Consider the following 17,142-nt stretch of genomic DNA (forward strand, 5'->3'; position numbering starts at 1 on the left):
AAAGATCATTTACATTTACCTTGTAGAAATTGTCACCCTGCTCCATTTGAGAACCATTGGTAAATGCTGTTGTTTACAATATCAGGACCAAGCCCATAGTCTTTTGAGAACTCAGAATTCATCCTCAAGGAAAAAGAGTTTGGTGGGGTTTTTTTTTTTTTTTCCCCCTTTCCAGAGTTCCATAGCTATATAACCCATAGTATATTAGATGTTTATTTGCTCTTTCTGGAAAAGCTTTATAAAACTAATGATTCTAGTAATTTTTATTTCCAGTATGGTTTATTGTACCAATCAAAAGGGTTTTTTTTTTCTCTTTCCAGCTCCAATTTTATGTAAAACAAAGGTTCCAGATCACAGAAGGTCATCACAAGCAAAAGTTATTAAAATGTTAGAAGTATGCTATGATTTTCTTGCTGGTTTTATTTGCTTTATCAATTCTGTATCTGGCAAATGGCCACAGTTACGACCACTTATGGAAAAATATTTTTAAGTATAAGGTCAATACATAAGCTAGAGTAGATGATAGCATTTATACATTCACTGTTAGAAGTTTGTAAGTTGCTGGTTTGTGATGAATCTATATTGTTTTTCCAGCTGCCTACTTATTGTTACTTTGCAAAGTATTATACCACAAACCAGTGTCGGTGCCATTGGAAATAGAGAACTCATTCATATTATAGCTGATTGCATTTATATTCCAAGATGAAACTTTTTTTGTATATACAAAGGTGAAATTTGGGGAATATGTTTTAAGCTGTATTATGTACCTGAAACTAACTTCTCAGTAGTTTTATATAACTTTTTAATTTTTATATAATTATCCAATTGATCATATGATCCTAAGCTTTTGCATCAAATTTTATATAATACAGCCTTCCAGGCCTCAGTATGCCTTATTGTGGTTGATGTAGTATAGAGAGGAAACAAAATATGTTTAAAAGTAAAAATATCCAGGTATATAAATCATTTTTCTAGTGATAAGTACCTTGGAACCTGGGTGTTATCACAGTATATTCATTAGGATATATTACATGCTGTCTTCCAGGGGAAAAAAAATAAGGTTGAATCATCTTATTAAAAATATTTTTTAAGAAAATAACTGAACCACCTGAATATTAAAATATGAAAATTTAGATATTCATATCTCAAAGGATATTTAAATACAGTGCCTTAGTATTCTCAGAACAATTTTTTCTTAAGTCATAGGATTATAATTTTTTATTTTTTTGTACTTGAATATTCCAAATAAAGCTGCCATATACTCTTGACAAGTAAAATATATCTACATATTTACTAAAATATGCTTAAATTACTTTAATTTTTCTTTTTACAACCTGTCATGTTAAACATTTTATCAAAATTAGTTCATTTAATTATATGTTTGAATTATTTTAAGACAGATATTTTTTCATACAACGAAATGTTTAACTTAGCTTCTGTCAGATTCTGAACAGTGTTTTTTTCATGAAGTTATACAATTTGCAAATAAAACCTTATATTTTGTAGCACAATTTATCTGAACAAATACTTGACATTTTATTTTTTCACTTGAAATTCACAAATGTCTCTTAGCCTTTTAAACCTTTCATAAAGTAAGTTATAAGTATCACAGAAAAAGCTCTGAACTTTCTTCTCAGGATCAGTAATGCCCAGTTTCTGGAAGGTGGGAGCAGGAGAGTCGGTGAGTCCCTGAGGGCAGGTAGCATGTCGTACAGAGCCCAGCCAGTGCCACAGCGCTAAGCGTTACCCAAGGAGAGTGTCATCCCAGAAGCTCAGTGACGTGATGTGAGTGGTGGTTATTTGTAGCCATGCTATAGCAAACTCTGTATAAAACAGCTATTCTGAACTTTAATAAAGTTACTTTTAAATGCCAGATCGGTTGTTGGCATGTTAAAACAAAGTTATTCAACTTTTTGTTGAATAGATTTTGGACAGCTGCCTAAGACTCTGCACTTAACAAAAGGGTAATCATTTTGTACTACTAATAATTCTGCTCTGAGAAAGATACATTACACGTGTTTCTACCACAATGTGAGCCTTTAATTTATTTCATGTATTTGGGATTCCATACACAATTTTTTTTAGAAGAGTTACACTGCAAAGAAAAAACACTTGAAAAACAATTCCATTATAATGTTAAATTCTCCTTATTATCCACTGGTGCTTAACTTAATAAATTTCCTGGGAACAAAATTAAGCTAGAAATGTTTTGTTTAATTTTTTTTTCCCCATAAAGCATGTGAAACAGAATTGCCTCGCACTACCAACCATTAATTTTTGTATGTACTGCTCTGATTTCTAAAACTCTCACATAAACTATGATTTCAGCTTCAAAACAACGCAAAGGAAGCAGCATTATAGGTATTATTATTATTATTGTCCCCATTTCGAAGAGGAACTCAGTTTAGGCCCTACGTTCCTCTTGGGCCAGGAGGCTATCCATGGCCTCACAGAGAGAGCAGCCACAATAGTAACAAGACAGAGCAGATTGGCGCGTAGAGGACTCATGAGGGTTTCTTCCTGTACCGCAGAGCACGAGGAAGCATCCAGGGACGTGACTAGGTCTTGAAAGATTAGAAGCAATTTTTCAGATGTAGAAACGGAGAAGGGCAATCCAGGTGCAAGGAATAGCATATTTTTTATAAAACCTATAGACTCTGGAAAGTGGCTAAATATGCATAGTGAGTACAGGGGAGATGTGGGGAATGAGTAATGGTGAGGTTTTAGAGAAAGAGTTTGTAAGACCAGTCCGCCAGGCAGTGGGAGCCATGGAAAGATCTGACCTCGTGTGGTTAGATACTTCTCCAGAGTTCATGGGAAGATGTACTGGGGGAGGAGGGACTATCGCAGGGGCAGGCCGACTCATCAGAGAGGCTATAGTTTAAGCCTGTAGTTCTTAACACTGAGTATACAAGAAAATAACATAAGTGATGTTTAAAAAAAATACTGATGCAGAAGGGAATGTATAGTAATGGTGGTCATTATATGGATAAATTGAAAATTGTAAAACAATGTGTCTCATGGAGTTAGAAACATATGAAGAACTAAAACATAACATTACAGTGGCATATAAGTTGGAAGAGCAGGGTAAATCAAGTGATGTAAGGCTCTTGTGTTAACTGGGAAGAAGATAAAATTCCCAGTCAGCCAGGTAACGTGCGACGTAGTAAGAGTGCATTCAGATGTGGTGAACTATAATTTTCGAGTAGTAGAAAGAAAAATAATCTAATAAATGGTAATGCAAAAGAAAACAAGAAAATAAAGGAAATAAGATAGTTATGACAAACAGAAGGCATTTAGTAATTTGGTAGATTTAGACCCAAATACATTAGTAATTACACATACCTCATAGTCTAATTTCTTTTGGATAAAAGAGAGGTCTAAAACTTTCTGTCTTTATGGACAAGATAGGAAAAGGAACATCATGCAAACTCTAATCCAAAGCTAATGTGTAGCTGTATTTTCTATATATTAAAAAAGTTTTACGACAAAAATCATTGTTACAGATGAAGATGTACACTTCAAATAAGAATATATAACAATTCCAAATGTGTTTGTAGTGTAGTAGCCTCAGCATATTTAAAGCAGGAATTGAAGAGAATAGGTGGAGAAATAAGCAAACTCACACTCAGTAGGAGATTTTAATAACACCTCTTTCATATGATAAAATAAACAGACCAAAAATTAGTATAGATATGGGACACTTGAAAACTTTTAACAGTCTCGGCCAGGTGAGCATATAGTAAAACAGTATATCCAAGAGTCACAGAATATAGAATTTTCAAGTACACTCAGAACATTTATGAAAATTGACTGCGTTTAACTATAAAGCAAAACCTCAATACCTTCTCAAGGATTTACATCATATGGACTGTGTGCTCTGTTCATAATGTAATTGATAGAAATCAATAACTAAAAGATTCTTGTACATTTGAATTTTAAGAAATATGCTTCTAAGTAACCCATGGTCATAGAAGAATTCAAAAAGGAAATTAGAAAACACTTTGAACTGAATGATAATGAAAATATCGTATGCTTGCAAGAAGTGGCTAAAGTCAAATTAGAGTCAAAATTCATAGTCCAAAGTGCTAGTATTAGGAGGCAGAGAAAGGCTGAAAACCAATGCTTTACACATTCACCTCAAGCAGTTATGAAAAGAAGCGTAAACCCAAAGAAAAATAATAAAGAGAACAGGAATTAATGAAATAGAAAAAATATCAGATGTTCTTATATTTAAAAGATTATTAAGGGTGATAAACCATGACCAGAAAGACCAAGAAGAATGAAAACAGGCATAGAATGGCTAAAATTAAAAATCAACCCAACACTACCAAAAAATATATATATATACATATATATGGAACAACTAGAACACTCTGCATTGCTGGTAGAAATGCAAAATGATTCAAACACTATAGTAAAGTTGGGCAGTATCTTATACCCTCACCATATGTATTACTTTTCCATGGTTTCTCTAACAAATTACCACAAATTTAGTGGCTTAAAATAATGCAGTATTCTGACAGCTTCGGAGGTCAGAAGGCTGACCTGGGCCTCACGGGGCTGAAACGAAGGTGGGGCAGGGCTCTTTTCTAGGAAATTCCTCTTCGCCTTTTCCAGCTTCTTGAAGTTACTCAATATACCTTGGCTTATAACTTCCACTCCCATTTTCAAAACCAGCAATGTTGAATCCTCACATTGCATCAGTCTGACCTTTTCCTCTTCCTCACTCTTCCACTTCAAAGCCCCTTATGAGCCTGTTTGACCTGCCAGCATAATCTCATCTGCTGATTAGATTAGCGTGTAAACTAACATTCAAAGGGTCCAGAGATTAAGATCTTTAGGGGGATGGTCTGCCTGTCACGTCATACAACTTAGCAGTTCCAGTCTTAAAAAGTATGCTCAAGATCAGTGAAAATACATGTCTTGTACTTAAACGTTTATAGCAGACTTTTTCATCATCTGCCAAGCTCAAAACAGCCTGAATGTCCATCAACCAAAGATGAACACATAAACAAATTGTGGTTTACACAATGAAAAGAAACAAACTACTAATACATGCACAAACATGAATAAGTCCAAAGGTATGCTAAGTCAAGCAAGATGCAAAAGACTGTATACTGTATGACTCCATTTATGTGACATTTTGTCAAAGTGGAACTAAAGGGACAAATGAGCTGTGGTATCCAAACCTGTGGAGGAGGAGGGCACGTTGGTTTCAATGGCACAAGGAAAGCTTTTGGAGTGGTGGAAATATCCCATGTCTTTATTGTGGTGGTTACGTGGCTACATGCGTTTGTAAAAACTTGTGCAACTGTACACTTGGAAATTTTTTTTACTAAATGTAAATTACATCTCAATAAGCCTGGCTTTTTTCTTAAAAAGAAGTTAAAAGGCAAAAACAATGGGAATGAAAAAAATATTACAGATATTCTATTAGTGGAAATTAAAATGGCAATACATTTGAAAATATAGAAGAAATGATAAATTCATTAGAAATACAGATATAAGAATGGAAAATTTCATAATAAAAGACAATCCATAATTAAAATTTGCATAAAAGGTCACATGCGCAGGGCCTCTTTGCCGCTGCTGAGATGCGTTACCTTGCCTCCTACGTACTTGCTGGCCGCCCTCGTGGGCAATGACTCCCCCAGTGTGGGCATCGAGGCGGACTGCGACTGGCTTAACAAGGTCATTGGTGAGCTGAATGGAAAAAAAACATCGAAGACGTCGTCCCCCAGGGGATTGGGAAACTGTCGGTGGGGCTGTGGCTGTCACTGCGGCCCCAGGATCTGCGGCTCCTGCTGCTGGTTCTGCCCCCGCCGCAGCAGGGGAGAAGGACGAGAAGGAGGGGAGGAGTCGGATGACGACATGGCCTGTTCCATTAGTGTCCCGCTCCCACGAATAAAGCCTTTTTTACGGGGGAGGGAAAAATCAGCATAAAGGTTGGGCTGAGTTAACTATCCCATAATCCTACTGACCATGTATTGAAGAAAGCTGTTCTTTCACAAACTCTTTGTAGCAGGTGAAACGGTGCCCCACCCCAGAGATGCCCCTGCCCTAACTCCTGGAACCTATGAATATGTCACCTTGCCTGGAAAGGAAATTTTATAGATGTGGTTAAGTTTATAGCCTTGCAATAGGGACAAAATCCGGATTGTTAAGGTGGGCCTAGTCTAATCATTCAGGTCCTTAAAAGCTGCAACCTTTCCTCGGCTTTGGTCAGAGCAGTGATGATCAAAGCAGGATCAGAGAGCTTCAACATCGCTGGCTTTGAAGGTGGAGGAAGGGGCCACAAGGCAAGGGTTGCAGGCAGCCTTGAAAAGCTGGCAACGGCAAGGAAAGGGATTCGCCCATGGAGCTTCCAGAAGGAACATTTTGCTTTTAACCTGGTGAAATCGAAGTGAAACTTCTGCTCACTAAAATGATAATATAATTTTGTAGTGTTCTTACCACTGAGTTTGTGGTAATTTGTTACAGTGGCAATGGAAAACAGATGCGTTCTGCAAGAATAGGTAAAGGAAACATTCCGAAACTCATAAAGCCAGTATGACTTTTCAAAGCCTAATTAAGAACATTCTGAGAAAGGATAACTGTAGTCTGATCTCATGCATGCACGGAAATGCAAAACTCTTAAGCAAAATAACAAACTGAATCCAGGAATATATTTTTTAAAGTGCCACATATCAATGTTGGTTTATTCCAGGAATGCAAAGTTGTTTTAACGTGAAAAAAATGTCATAGCATGAACATTAAATGAAAAATCTATGGTCATCTCTGCAGATTCAGAAAATATTGATAAAATTCAAATCTTTTCAAGATTTAAAAAACAGAAAAACTCTTAAAATACTGAAGAGAAGGAAACTTTCTTAATTTGATGGAGAATATTAAAAAAATAACCAATAGCAAACGTCATCGGGGATGTTGCTTAATGGGGACAGCTGAAGAATGGCCACTATCGTCCCCTATCATTAAACATTTTACTGGAGGTTGTAGCCATGGCAAGAGGGAAAATATAAAGATGAACTGGAAAGGAAGAAACAAAACTCAGTATTACAGGTTATATGGTTGTGTTTGCAGTAAATCCAAAGGAATCTGAAGACAAAGTATTAGAATCCATGAATGAGTCTAGGAAGGCTGTGGGCTACAACTGCCTACCTAATAATTTAAGAATAGTAATAAGAATAGTTGCTCATGCAGGACTCGGATGCCTAGAGTTTGAAAGTAACTAATACCGTTCTATTTCCTGTGCAGAGCATCTTTCTCCTGAAATTACATTTCTGGCTCTGTCTCATTTGTGCCTTTCAGCCTCAACAGCTGTCCTGCATTTACTAGTTTGCTCTCAGGCTCCTGCTCCCTCCTAGTTCAGGTCAAGGTCAAGGTCTCCCACAAGACCCACCCTCTCTTGGGTTCATGCAAATGGCCTTGTGCCTTTGCTAAGGCCCAAGAAGCTTTGCTTAAATGCCTGCCTATGGACAAAGCCACTACAAGCAGCAGTCTCTCCCAAGATCAATGGAGCATGTACCCTAAACCTTAAATTCTGCCCAAGTCGAGAACTGAAAAGCTAACTGCACAACTGGAAACAACCTGCAGGACACCAAACCATGACACCCACCCAGGTATCAAATCTGTGTAGCCAGAAGGCCAAATAATGGTTATTCCTGGTAGGGAGTGGTGCCCGGAGGGGACCTGAGGGGAGATTCTGAGGTGCTGGTATATTTCTTGATCTTGGTGTTGGTTACGTGGCTGTCAATGTTTTGTGACAATCCATCAAGCTGTACTCTTATATGTGCACTTTCCGCAGTACTTTAACAAATATCTAGAAAGAAAGGATGGTGGATGGGAGGGAAGGAAGAAAAGTACCCACATGCTGATGTCCATGCACTGGATCGCACAAAACCGCACTATGAATTACTTTGATCTGCGTTATCCATTCTCTGTGTTTTTTCTCAGTGTTCCTGACCAATGTCATAAATGTTAGAATTTGGGAGGGCCTAATAAATAGCCCCTAAGTTCCTCATCTGAGTTCTAAAAGAAACAAAAATAAAAATATGGCAACTGAAGACCAAATGTCACCTTTATTGCTGACAAAGGTTAAGTGTGAGAGCCAGCTGAGCCTGTTAAACGAAGCCCAGAATTAGGGTGAATCACCCTCCCAATCACAGGCAGTGCTAGGTGAGTGCAGGCCTTTTCTACTTATTTTATCTACTACCAACACACCTAAATTACCCAGCATCAATCAGGTAAGACACAAAAACAAGAAACTTTTAGCCCTAGACATTTCTATAGTAATGTCTAGGGCCAAATACTATCCTGTAGTTATCCATTTATTCTGTTGCCCTCCCAGCTCTTAGTTACTCTTAAAAGACTTAGCAATTTTCAGACAGCTCTATTGTCTATGTTCCTATGTGAACCCAAGGAAGCAGGTGGATGTGTATTACTATCTCCATAGGACAGGTAAGGAAATTGAGGCCTGAAGAAGTGAATGAATGACCTCAGGTAACAGAGGCAGAACTGAAATTAGAATCTGGTCTTACCTGTCTCCTACTGTAACATCATCTACTCCAGGCATTTCTAAGTCTTTCCAAGTGAACGGCAACTGTTTATCCATAACTCTTGACTGTGACAGTCTCACACATCAACACAGGCTTGCCTATAGAAAGCATGTGTCCAGGAAGAAGTGAACTCAGTGGAATTTTTGGGGGGCATCTGGAAACAGCTTACAATGTCCCTCGCGTTAGACAGAGAGAGGAGGCAGCTTGCCTCTTCTTAGCAGGGCCATGGAGTATTTTCTCCAGGGCATGTCCCTGTATTCCTCATTTATTTCTGTTTATTCCCAGTTTCTCACTGCAGACGTGTTAATTTCAGTGTTTGAAGGTGTTACCACATATAGGGAAAAATATTAACTTTAAAAAGAGATGCTTAAAGAATAAAAAATCTTTAAAACTCAAATGAATTTAAACAATGGGATTTCAGGAATATCTGTAGATAAATATTTGAAAGAACTTCCTGTGTTGTCATGTTACAGAAATTGATCAAAGGCCGATTTTCGGTACTGCTTAAAAATTATGTTTACTCAAGAACTCACAATTCATATAACACAGTATCACTCTAATTCTTATATGTTTCTACTTGCTAAAAGCTCATGTCCCATTTTAAAAAATGTTTTTAAAGTTATTCTCTTAAAAAATTGATATCTGATTGTGACGTTGAGTGGAGAATATCCTCGGAATGCAGACGTCGCCTCCTGCTCACGTTGCCCATCTGACAGCCCTCACGCCCCATGGAACGCCTCATCAAAATTTCTGCTTTGGAAGGTAGATGTTTTACTGTTCTTGACTAGCAGTTGCAAATAAAGCTTACCTGTGTACTCAAACAAAAAAAAATGTGTCTAATATTTCTTTTACAGATACAAAGAATAGCACAATAACAAAAAGGATAAATCACTGTCTTACTATTCCTGTTGTGGTTCCCAGTTCACATGTGTGTGCATGCAGTTCACAGTGTGAATTGGTATATCCGTTTTTCAAATGCTTACTTAAGAACCATCTATTTAAAAGTGAGCTATTATTTTTTTTCCTTCTCATTCAGCAGCAATAAAAAGTCATGAAATCTGTCTTCGGTGCTTGACTTTTCTTTGTGAAAATATACACAGTTTGCCATAACCAAAATCATTTCCTTTTTAAATTTGGAGCATTTACGATTCCCACTAGCACATGCTGTTAAGGGATCACCATGCATAATGTGTGGCTCATCATAGTGTTAGGACCACTGTCTCCTTGATGAAGGTCAGTGGTTTCGTGCTAGTTTCAGAACAAATGTAAGGCTTACCCAGTGTCTAAGAGGGTGATGCCAACTTAAGACAGGTGAGGATTTAGTATATCATTTGAGACTGTCCAGAAAGTATGTGAGAGATTTATAAGAGTGTTACAAAGCATAATGGAATATTTCCAGGGTTGGCTGACTTAGAGAAAACTCTTGGCCTCTCAGAAATCTATCATTTGGGTAAAAATAACATGCACGATTACTTTGTACCTCAGCGCCACACAGGATCTTAAATAGTGCCCGGAGTTCGTAAGCAAAAGCAGCAACATACTAACTGTAAAAATAACCTCTACCTTTGGATAAATTGTTCATCTGGATAGTTTTCTCTGCTGTGTTTAAGGTGGACAGAATATCATTTATCCTTTTGGATGACAGGACTATGACCTGTTTGCTAAGTGATTTACTCCTTTCTCACATCCAGATAAGGGAGAAGTTATCCATTCATATCTTCCTGAGTTCCCACTTTCTCTTTCTACGTGATCGTTTCAGGAGTCATAAGGATGAACAAGCTACAATCACTGAGTTTAAGACTTGTTTGTTATTTAATATAGTGATGAGTTAGCATACTGATACTGTGTAAGGCACTACCTGGGTACATTATATTATTATGTTCATTTATCCTCAGTACTCCAAAAGGTAATTGTTTATCTCCCTCCTCTTAAAGGCGCGGAAACCAGTTCAGGAATATTTAGACCTACTTCCCCCACCTATTTGATCACCTATTCTCCACTTCCTGTGCTGGACCAGCTCCCGTAATCACTTGCAGGATGGCATCACCAGTGTTCTATCCTCAGCCTCCCTTTTCTTCTCTCCACCTTCTCCTTCTCAGTCTCCTGTGTGTGCCCATCTACATACACCCTTCACTTCAGTTGCATGCTGATGGCTCCACATTTATACCTATAACCTTTATCTCTCTCCCAAACACCAGATCCATATTTGTACCCATCTGCTGAAGATATCTACTTGTGTGGTCCACAAACACCAAAAATTCAGCAGCCCCAAATGGGCCTCCTGATGTCCACTCCTCACTCCTTCCGAGTAATCTATTTTGGCTGGTGGATCACCATCTGTCCAGTTGCTCAAACCTGTCTCTCTGGGCTCCCACATGAGTCCCCCAGTCTTCCGGGTTACACCCTCTTCCCAGCTCTGTGCCAAGGAGACTGGGCACCTGTCCCACCTGCCTCTGGTAGCACCTTACCCAGAAATCGCTCCCCTTGGCCCACATTGTCTTGTAACCCTAGTTGATTCAACCTGAGAGGGTTCCTGACTCACTTACAGCCATGTCCGGGTGGCTAGCAGCCTGTGGGACTAATCCACATCTGGGGGTGAGGGAGTGAAAGGAGGACCTGACACTATTTAACAGCAACTTAGCAGTATGGATCAGTTAGGACCTAGTCTGGAAGAGGGAAACCACACAATAATGTAACATGGGAACTGGTTTTACAGGTGTTAGAGAGCCAAAGGGGACACTGAGTAATGTGCAGATAGTGGCTGCAGGAGGCAGTGTCCACCCCGGGGCAGGCGGGGGCCACGCTGACGGGGACAGCCAACAACTGCGGAGGAGCTAGCCCTTTGCCCACCACCCACACCTCCCCAATACCTTGCCTACAAAGCTGAAATACAGGCTGTGGAGAAGCAAAGGGGGCGATGGAAAGATGGGTGTGAGCTGTCAGCAACGTGGCCCAGTCGGATTCTTCTCTCCCTAAGAGTTCGAAGGGCGAGAGGTGGTAATCGGCCACAGCGAGGGCTGAGAGAAGCCGAGACACGGCGAGGGCCAGCATCAGTCCGTTGACCCCCCCCCCCTCTTTCTGTCTCTGCATGTGGTAAAATACAAGAGGATCATCAAAGATAAAAGTGACAATGTCAAACTTTACCCAAGCCCTGTGATCCTGGAAAACAGTGGCAGTTAGGAAAGCTCTCTTCACGTTCTAGGAAATGATTTACTGCCAATAACCTCCCTCCAAATATGACTTACATGAAGGCTATGATGCCCCTTGTTTACTAAGAACAAGGCCGGAAACAGACCCTCCACCATCCCATTCGTTGTCCCATAAATGTTTAGATAAACTGCTTGCCCCCACTGATTAATTGGAATAAAATGCTTGAACTCCGAGCCCCTCCTTATGGACCCTCCTGAGAATAAGCTGGTCTCTGAGTGAATACCCAACCCGGCCATTCTTTCATCCCTCACCCCCATAGCCATTTCTCACTAGCTCATTCACTCACTACTTCCTCTAACAGAAAAACCTTCTTTGCCTAACCGTGAGTTACTGGCAGATTTTGTGATCAGAGCCTTCACCCTATTGTAGCAGTTTTTCTCTTCACCCCTTGCAATAATTCTTTTTGAATGAAGTATTTCCTTACTAAGTCTAGATTTGTTTTTGATTTGACAAAAGGCTTCCTGGTGTGGGGAGAGAAGAATTCTCCAGGTGGGAGGTAGAGGCAGGGCACCTCAGGTACATGAGGCAAGCAGGTGTGAGAGCTCTTAGTGCCTGTGGGTCAAGGTACTTAGGACAGATTCCTGATGATCTGGGGGCTTTGGACAGGAGGACAAATGGAAACCAGTGACTAACCTGCAATTGGCCCTTCTCTGTTCAGACCAAGGGTGCTTGTATGGACTGTGGATCTCTGGCTAACAGCCCTACCTTGGCCCTCACCCATCCACACGCACACAAGCTGCTGGACTGCCCTGGGAGACTGTCGCCAGGCCGAAGGCCCACAGAGGCCCTGAGAGCCAGCTGGGGCCTGAGGCCTCCTCACCCAGTGGAGAGGGGATAACTAGCTGTGCCCACCCTAGGCTTCCATGTGTGCACTGCTGGGCATCCGATGGGCAGGCTGGGGAGAGAAGGAAGGGAAGGAGTGGGCAGAAGAGCTGGACAGCAGGTGAGGGGCCATGACAGGACTACCTTCTTGGAGCTCCCACAGAATATATTTCTACATCATGGTGCTTGGATGGCTTAGTGTTGGTTTATATGCTTGAGTTTTTCACTATACTATAAAATCATTAGGGTCAGGATCCTTGGGTTTAGCATGTAGTATGTTCAGCTGTTAGCTGAATGGCACCAATCTGCTGGCATTAAAAATGTCGTTCATATGCTCTATACAAGTTTTTTTTTTAATTGCTGAGAAAATGTTTCTAATAGATGTTGTATGTATCAGTCAAGGCCAGTCAGGAGAGAGAAGCCACACAGTAAAAGGAAAAATTAATATGAAAAATTATCAACTATAATGGGATTTAAAGAGGATCTGGCTAGTAAGAGGTAGAGAAAATGCCATAAGTATAACAATAGCAGCTACCAGGAGTGGCCTCTTTCACAGGGCTGAGATAGAGCCCCAAGGAGGAGGCCCTACCACACCTTGCAGAAACTGCGGTTTGTGGAATAGCAGAATGGCAGAGAGGTTGCTGTGGTGCTGCGCCAGCGAAACTCGTTGGAAACCCACCCTACCCAAGGGGTGCCACAAGGCTCCCTCACCAAAGGCAGTCTGCTGCGATACCGCCTGAGCGGCTCTGGGGACCAGGAGCCTGCCGAAAGAGCTTGCTGGAACGTGGAAGGAAAGCACCTCTTCCCTGTGCCCTCTACTGACAAAACTTAACACTGTGTTGGCTGGCAAAGGAAAAATCTTTAGAGCTCGTCGTAACTTTCACAGAGCAGGTGATGAAGGAGGAATTTGAAGCTGAGAGACAATATTGACACCAGGCACGGCATAATAGTATTATTTAAACAGTAAATGCACAAGATCTGACAACTATGCAAGGCAGGTGTTTTTCGTTTGTTTGTTTGTTTTGTTTTGTTTTAGTTATTTTACTTATGTATTTATTCATCTTCAGAAGAACTGACCTAGTTTGTAACCTCCCTCCTCTGAGACAGGCCCTTTCCACTTGGTCTTCCTTGGCAGGATGCAGGAAAGAAGGCAGCCACAGCGCAAACCCTGCCTCCAGTCACCTCGCCCCTGGATCCCCTATGAACGTGGGCTCCAAAGACGAAAGCAGCTTTGGTCAACAGACACACTTTTCAGGAACTCCAGACTGTTCCATTAGTCTGTGTGTCTAATTTTATGACAGTACCATACTGTTTTAGTTACTAGAGCTTTGTAGTATGGTTTAAAATCAGGAAGCTAATGGCTCCAGCTTTGTTCTTTCTCATCATCGCTTTAGCTATTCAGGGTATTTTGTGGCTCCATACAAATTTTAGGATTTTTTTCTACATCTGTGAAAAATACCATTGGAATTTTGAGAGGGGTTCCACTGAATCTATAGATGGCTTTGTGTAGTATGGACATTTTAACAATATTAATTCTCCGACTCATGAATAGGGCATAAATTTCTATTTGTGTCTTCTTCAATTTCTTTCATGAAAGAATTGTACTTTTCATTGTTTAGACCTTTCACTTTTTTCCAGTTTTATTGAATTGTACAACGTTCACACACAGCACTGTACAAGTTTAACATGTGCAGTATGACTTGACTTTGATGTATTGTGAAATGATCACCATGACAAGTCTAGTTAGCATCTATCATATCATAGAGACATAAAAAAATAATAAAATAATTTTTTCTTCCTTGTGATGCAAATTCTTAGGATTTGCTCTCTTAACACCTTTCAAATCCACGTACAGCAGCGTTAGCTACAGTCATGTTGTGCCTCACAGGCTCAGTACTTATTAGTCTTGTAATAGAAGTTTGTATCTTTTGACCACCTTTACCCAATCCCCCCTTTCACCTTTTTGGTTACATTTATTGCCAAGTATTTTATTAGTTCTGATGATATTGTGAATGGGATAGTTTTTTTTGTTGTTTCTGGATAGAAATACAACTGATTTCCATATGTCAATTTTACATTCTGCAACTTTACTGAATTTATTGATTAGTTCCAAAAGTTTTTTGGTTGAATCTTTAGAATTTTCTATATATAAGATCATATCATCTACAAATAGTGACAATTTTACTTCTTTCTTTCTGGTTTTTCTTCATCATGACTTTTTGTCTTCTCTGGAACCCAGATTATTCTAATATTTGTTCTTCTGATGGAATACCATATAATACAATGCTTTCTTCATTCTTTTTGATTGTTTTGCTCTGACTTATTTCAAAATCTTTGCCATCTAACTCGCTTATTTTGTCTTCCATTTACTCTGATACAGATCCTCTCTATTGCATTTTTAAAAATTTCATCCATTGAATTCTTCAGCTCTAGAATTTCTGTTCGGTTCCTTTTTATGATTTCTACCTCTTTGGTAAATATCTCATTTTGTTTATGTATTTTTTTCATAATCTCAATGAACTGTCTTTCTTATTTTCCTTTTAACTTATTGAGTTTCTTCAAAACATCTATTTTTAATTATCAGCTAGATTGCAAAATTTCATATCGCTGAGTTTGGAGAATTATTGTCATAATTTGGTGATAACATGCTTCCTTGATTTTTCATGTTCCTTGTAGTTTTGCATTGTTGCTTTTGTATCTGAAGTAGAAGTCACCTCCAGTCACCTTTGGATGGGTATACTGTTCATTGGTGCTGTTTTATCTGGATATTTTTTTCCCATCTACCAGGTTTTCCAGAAGATGGCACTATAGCCTAAGTTTGTGGTTTCTCCCTCCCAAAGATCCTGGTATGTTTTTTTGGTAGCACTTGTTTATTGTACTGGCCGTCACTGCACTTGAGAGGGTATACAAGGAGCCAGCTCCAGAGTGATGGGAGATTTGGGTTTAGCATTTCAGGCATTGGTGGTATATGCAGATCCAGTGGACATCCTTGGGTGAGGTGGTCCCAGAGGCTGTGGGCAGATTTCCTGCTGAAGTCGAGTATAGTCAGCAGGAACTGCATCCCTCAGATGCTCTTTGATATTCTCATCTGCCTCTTTCCCAATTTCCTCCCTGACCCCAGTTATGGAGGCCCCACCTCAGTACTCTTGAATGTCGTTGGAAAAAACAGGTTTCTCCAGCTGCTCTCTGCACAGCTGGGGTAGCCAGGCACTCAGTCACGGCTTCCTTCCTCCTCTCTCTTGTGGCAAGAGAGTCTGATGCTGTGGAGTCATTCAGCCCTGAGCAGTATTGCCTTGGCTTGAGGGTATGGGGGTAGGGAGTGGGGCATGGGAGGGAGGTGCTAAGAAAATTTCTCTTACTGTCTCCACTGCAACCAAACTCGTGTGTGTGTGTGTGTGTGTGTGTGTGTGTTTAATTATTCTTTTTTCCCCTTACATCAGCATGCTAGAATATCTCCCCTGGAAGGCTGGACTTCTGCAAATTCTCTCTCAATTCTGAGTATCTGCCCAGGTCAGCATTCTCCAGGTTTTTCCCCTGACTATAGCAAGAAGGGTTGAGGCAGTTTTCCTGGCTACTCTGGTTTTGCAATCTATACCAAGGTCTGTCTACCTATTACCATATGCATGGGTGGGTGAGACTAACTCTGGGTGCTCTTAACACAGCTGCTGGATCCCACAACTGCACAAGGTGTTTATGTTCATGAATGGATGTCTAATTTGTTGTTTAAAAAGGGGTACGAAAAGGAGGACTGTCTTATGCCACCATGGTCGTGAGGTCACTAACACCTTTAGTTTATTATATAGTGAATGTTTTACTTATTATGGTGAATAAAATTCATTTTTGAATGTCAAATGAGCCTTGCATTCCTAGAATAAATACCATCTGATCATTATATACTGTTCTTTTTTTTATATGGCTGCATTTGTTTTGCTAAGCTTTTAAAATAATTTTTGCATCTGCATTCATTAGGGATTTCAGTCTATAGTTTTCTTTTCTCCTAGTCTTTGTCTGGTTTTAGTATCAGTGTCATGCTAGCACCATAGAACAAGTCAGGAAATATCCCCTCTTTTTCAATTATTTTGGAAGAGTCTGTTTAAAATTGGTGTTGTAGAAACAATAAGATATAAATAAATAAAATTGATGTTGTTTGTTTCTTAAATATTTGATAGACTTAACCAGTGAAACCATTTGAAGCAGTACTTTTTTGGTATGGTTTTAAATTATAGATTCAATTTCTTAAATAGATTGACAATGGAGTTTTTCTATTTCTTCTTGATTGAGCTATAGTAGTTTGTGTCTTACACCAAATTTATAAATTTTATTTAAGCTATTAAATTCGTTGACATCTATTTTTATTCATAATACTTTATTATTCTTTTAATACCTATAGTACCTGTGGTGAAGTCCTCACTTTAATTTCTGATATTGGTAATTTGTGTATTTTCTCTTTTTTTTCTCTCCTTATCTAGCTAGCTTTTTGAAGAAACATTTTTTCATTTTATTGATTTTCTCTGTTGTTTTTCCACATTTTATTTCACTGATTTCTGCTTTT

General features: G+C 39.3%; 1 protein-coding gene across 2 annotated transcripts in view; it reads left to right on the top strand.

Annotated features, from left to right (window-relative positions):
* Positions 1–2,197, top strand: part of SEPTIN10 (septin 10) — a 61,873-nt gene extending 59,676 nt beyond the window's left edge. Inside the window, exon 11 of one of the 2 annotated variants that reach the window (XM_016162985.2) lies at positions 1,638–2,197. In XM_016162985.2, coding sequence (XP_016018471.2) covers positions 1,638–1,740 — 103 coding nt within the window. In that variant the 3' untranslated portion in view covers positions 1,741–2,197. Of the gene's footprint in view, positions 1–320 lie in introns of both variants that reach the window. The other variant, XM_016162989.2, reaches the window with a different exon arrangement.
* Positions 2,198–17,142: the final 14,945 nt, after the last annotated feature.

This window comes from Rousettus aegyptiacus, unplaced genomic scaffold (genome assembly GCF_014176215.1).
Source record: "Rousettus aegyptiacus isolate mRouAeg1 unplaced genomic scaffold, mRouAeg1.p scaffold_m13_p_7, whole genome shotgun sequence".
NCBI classification, from domain to species: Eukaryota; Metazoa; Chordata; class Mammalia; order Chiroptera; family Pteropodidae; genus Rousettus; species Rousettus aegyptiacus.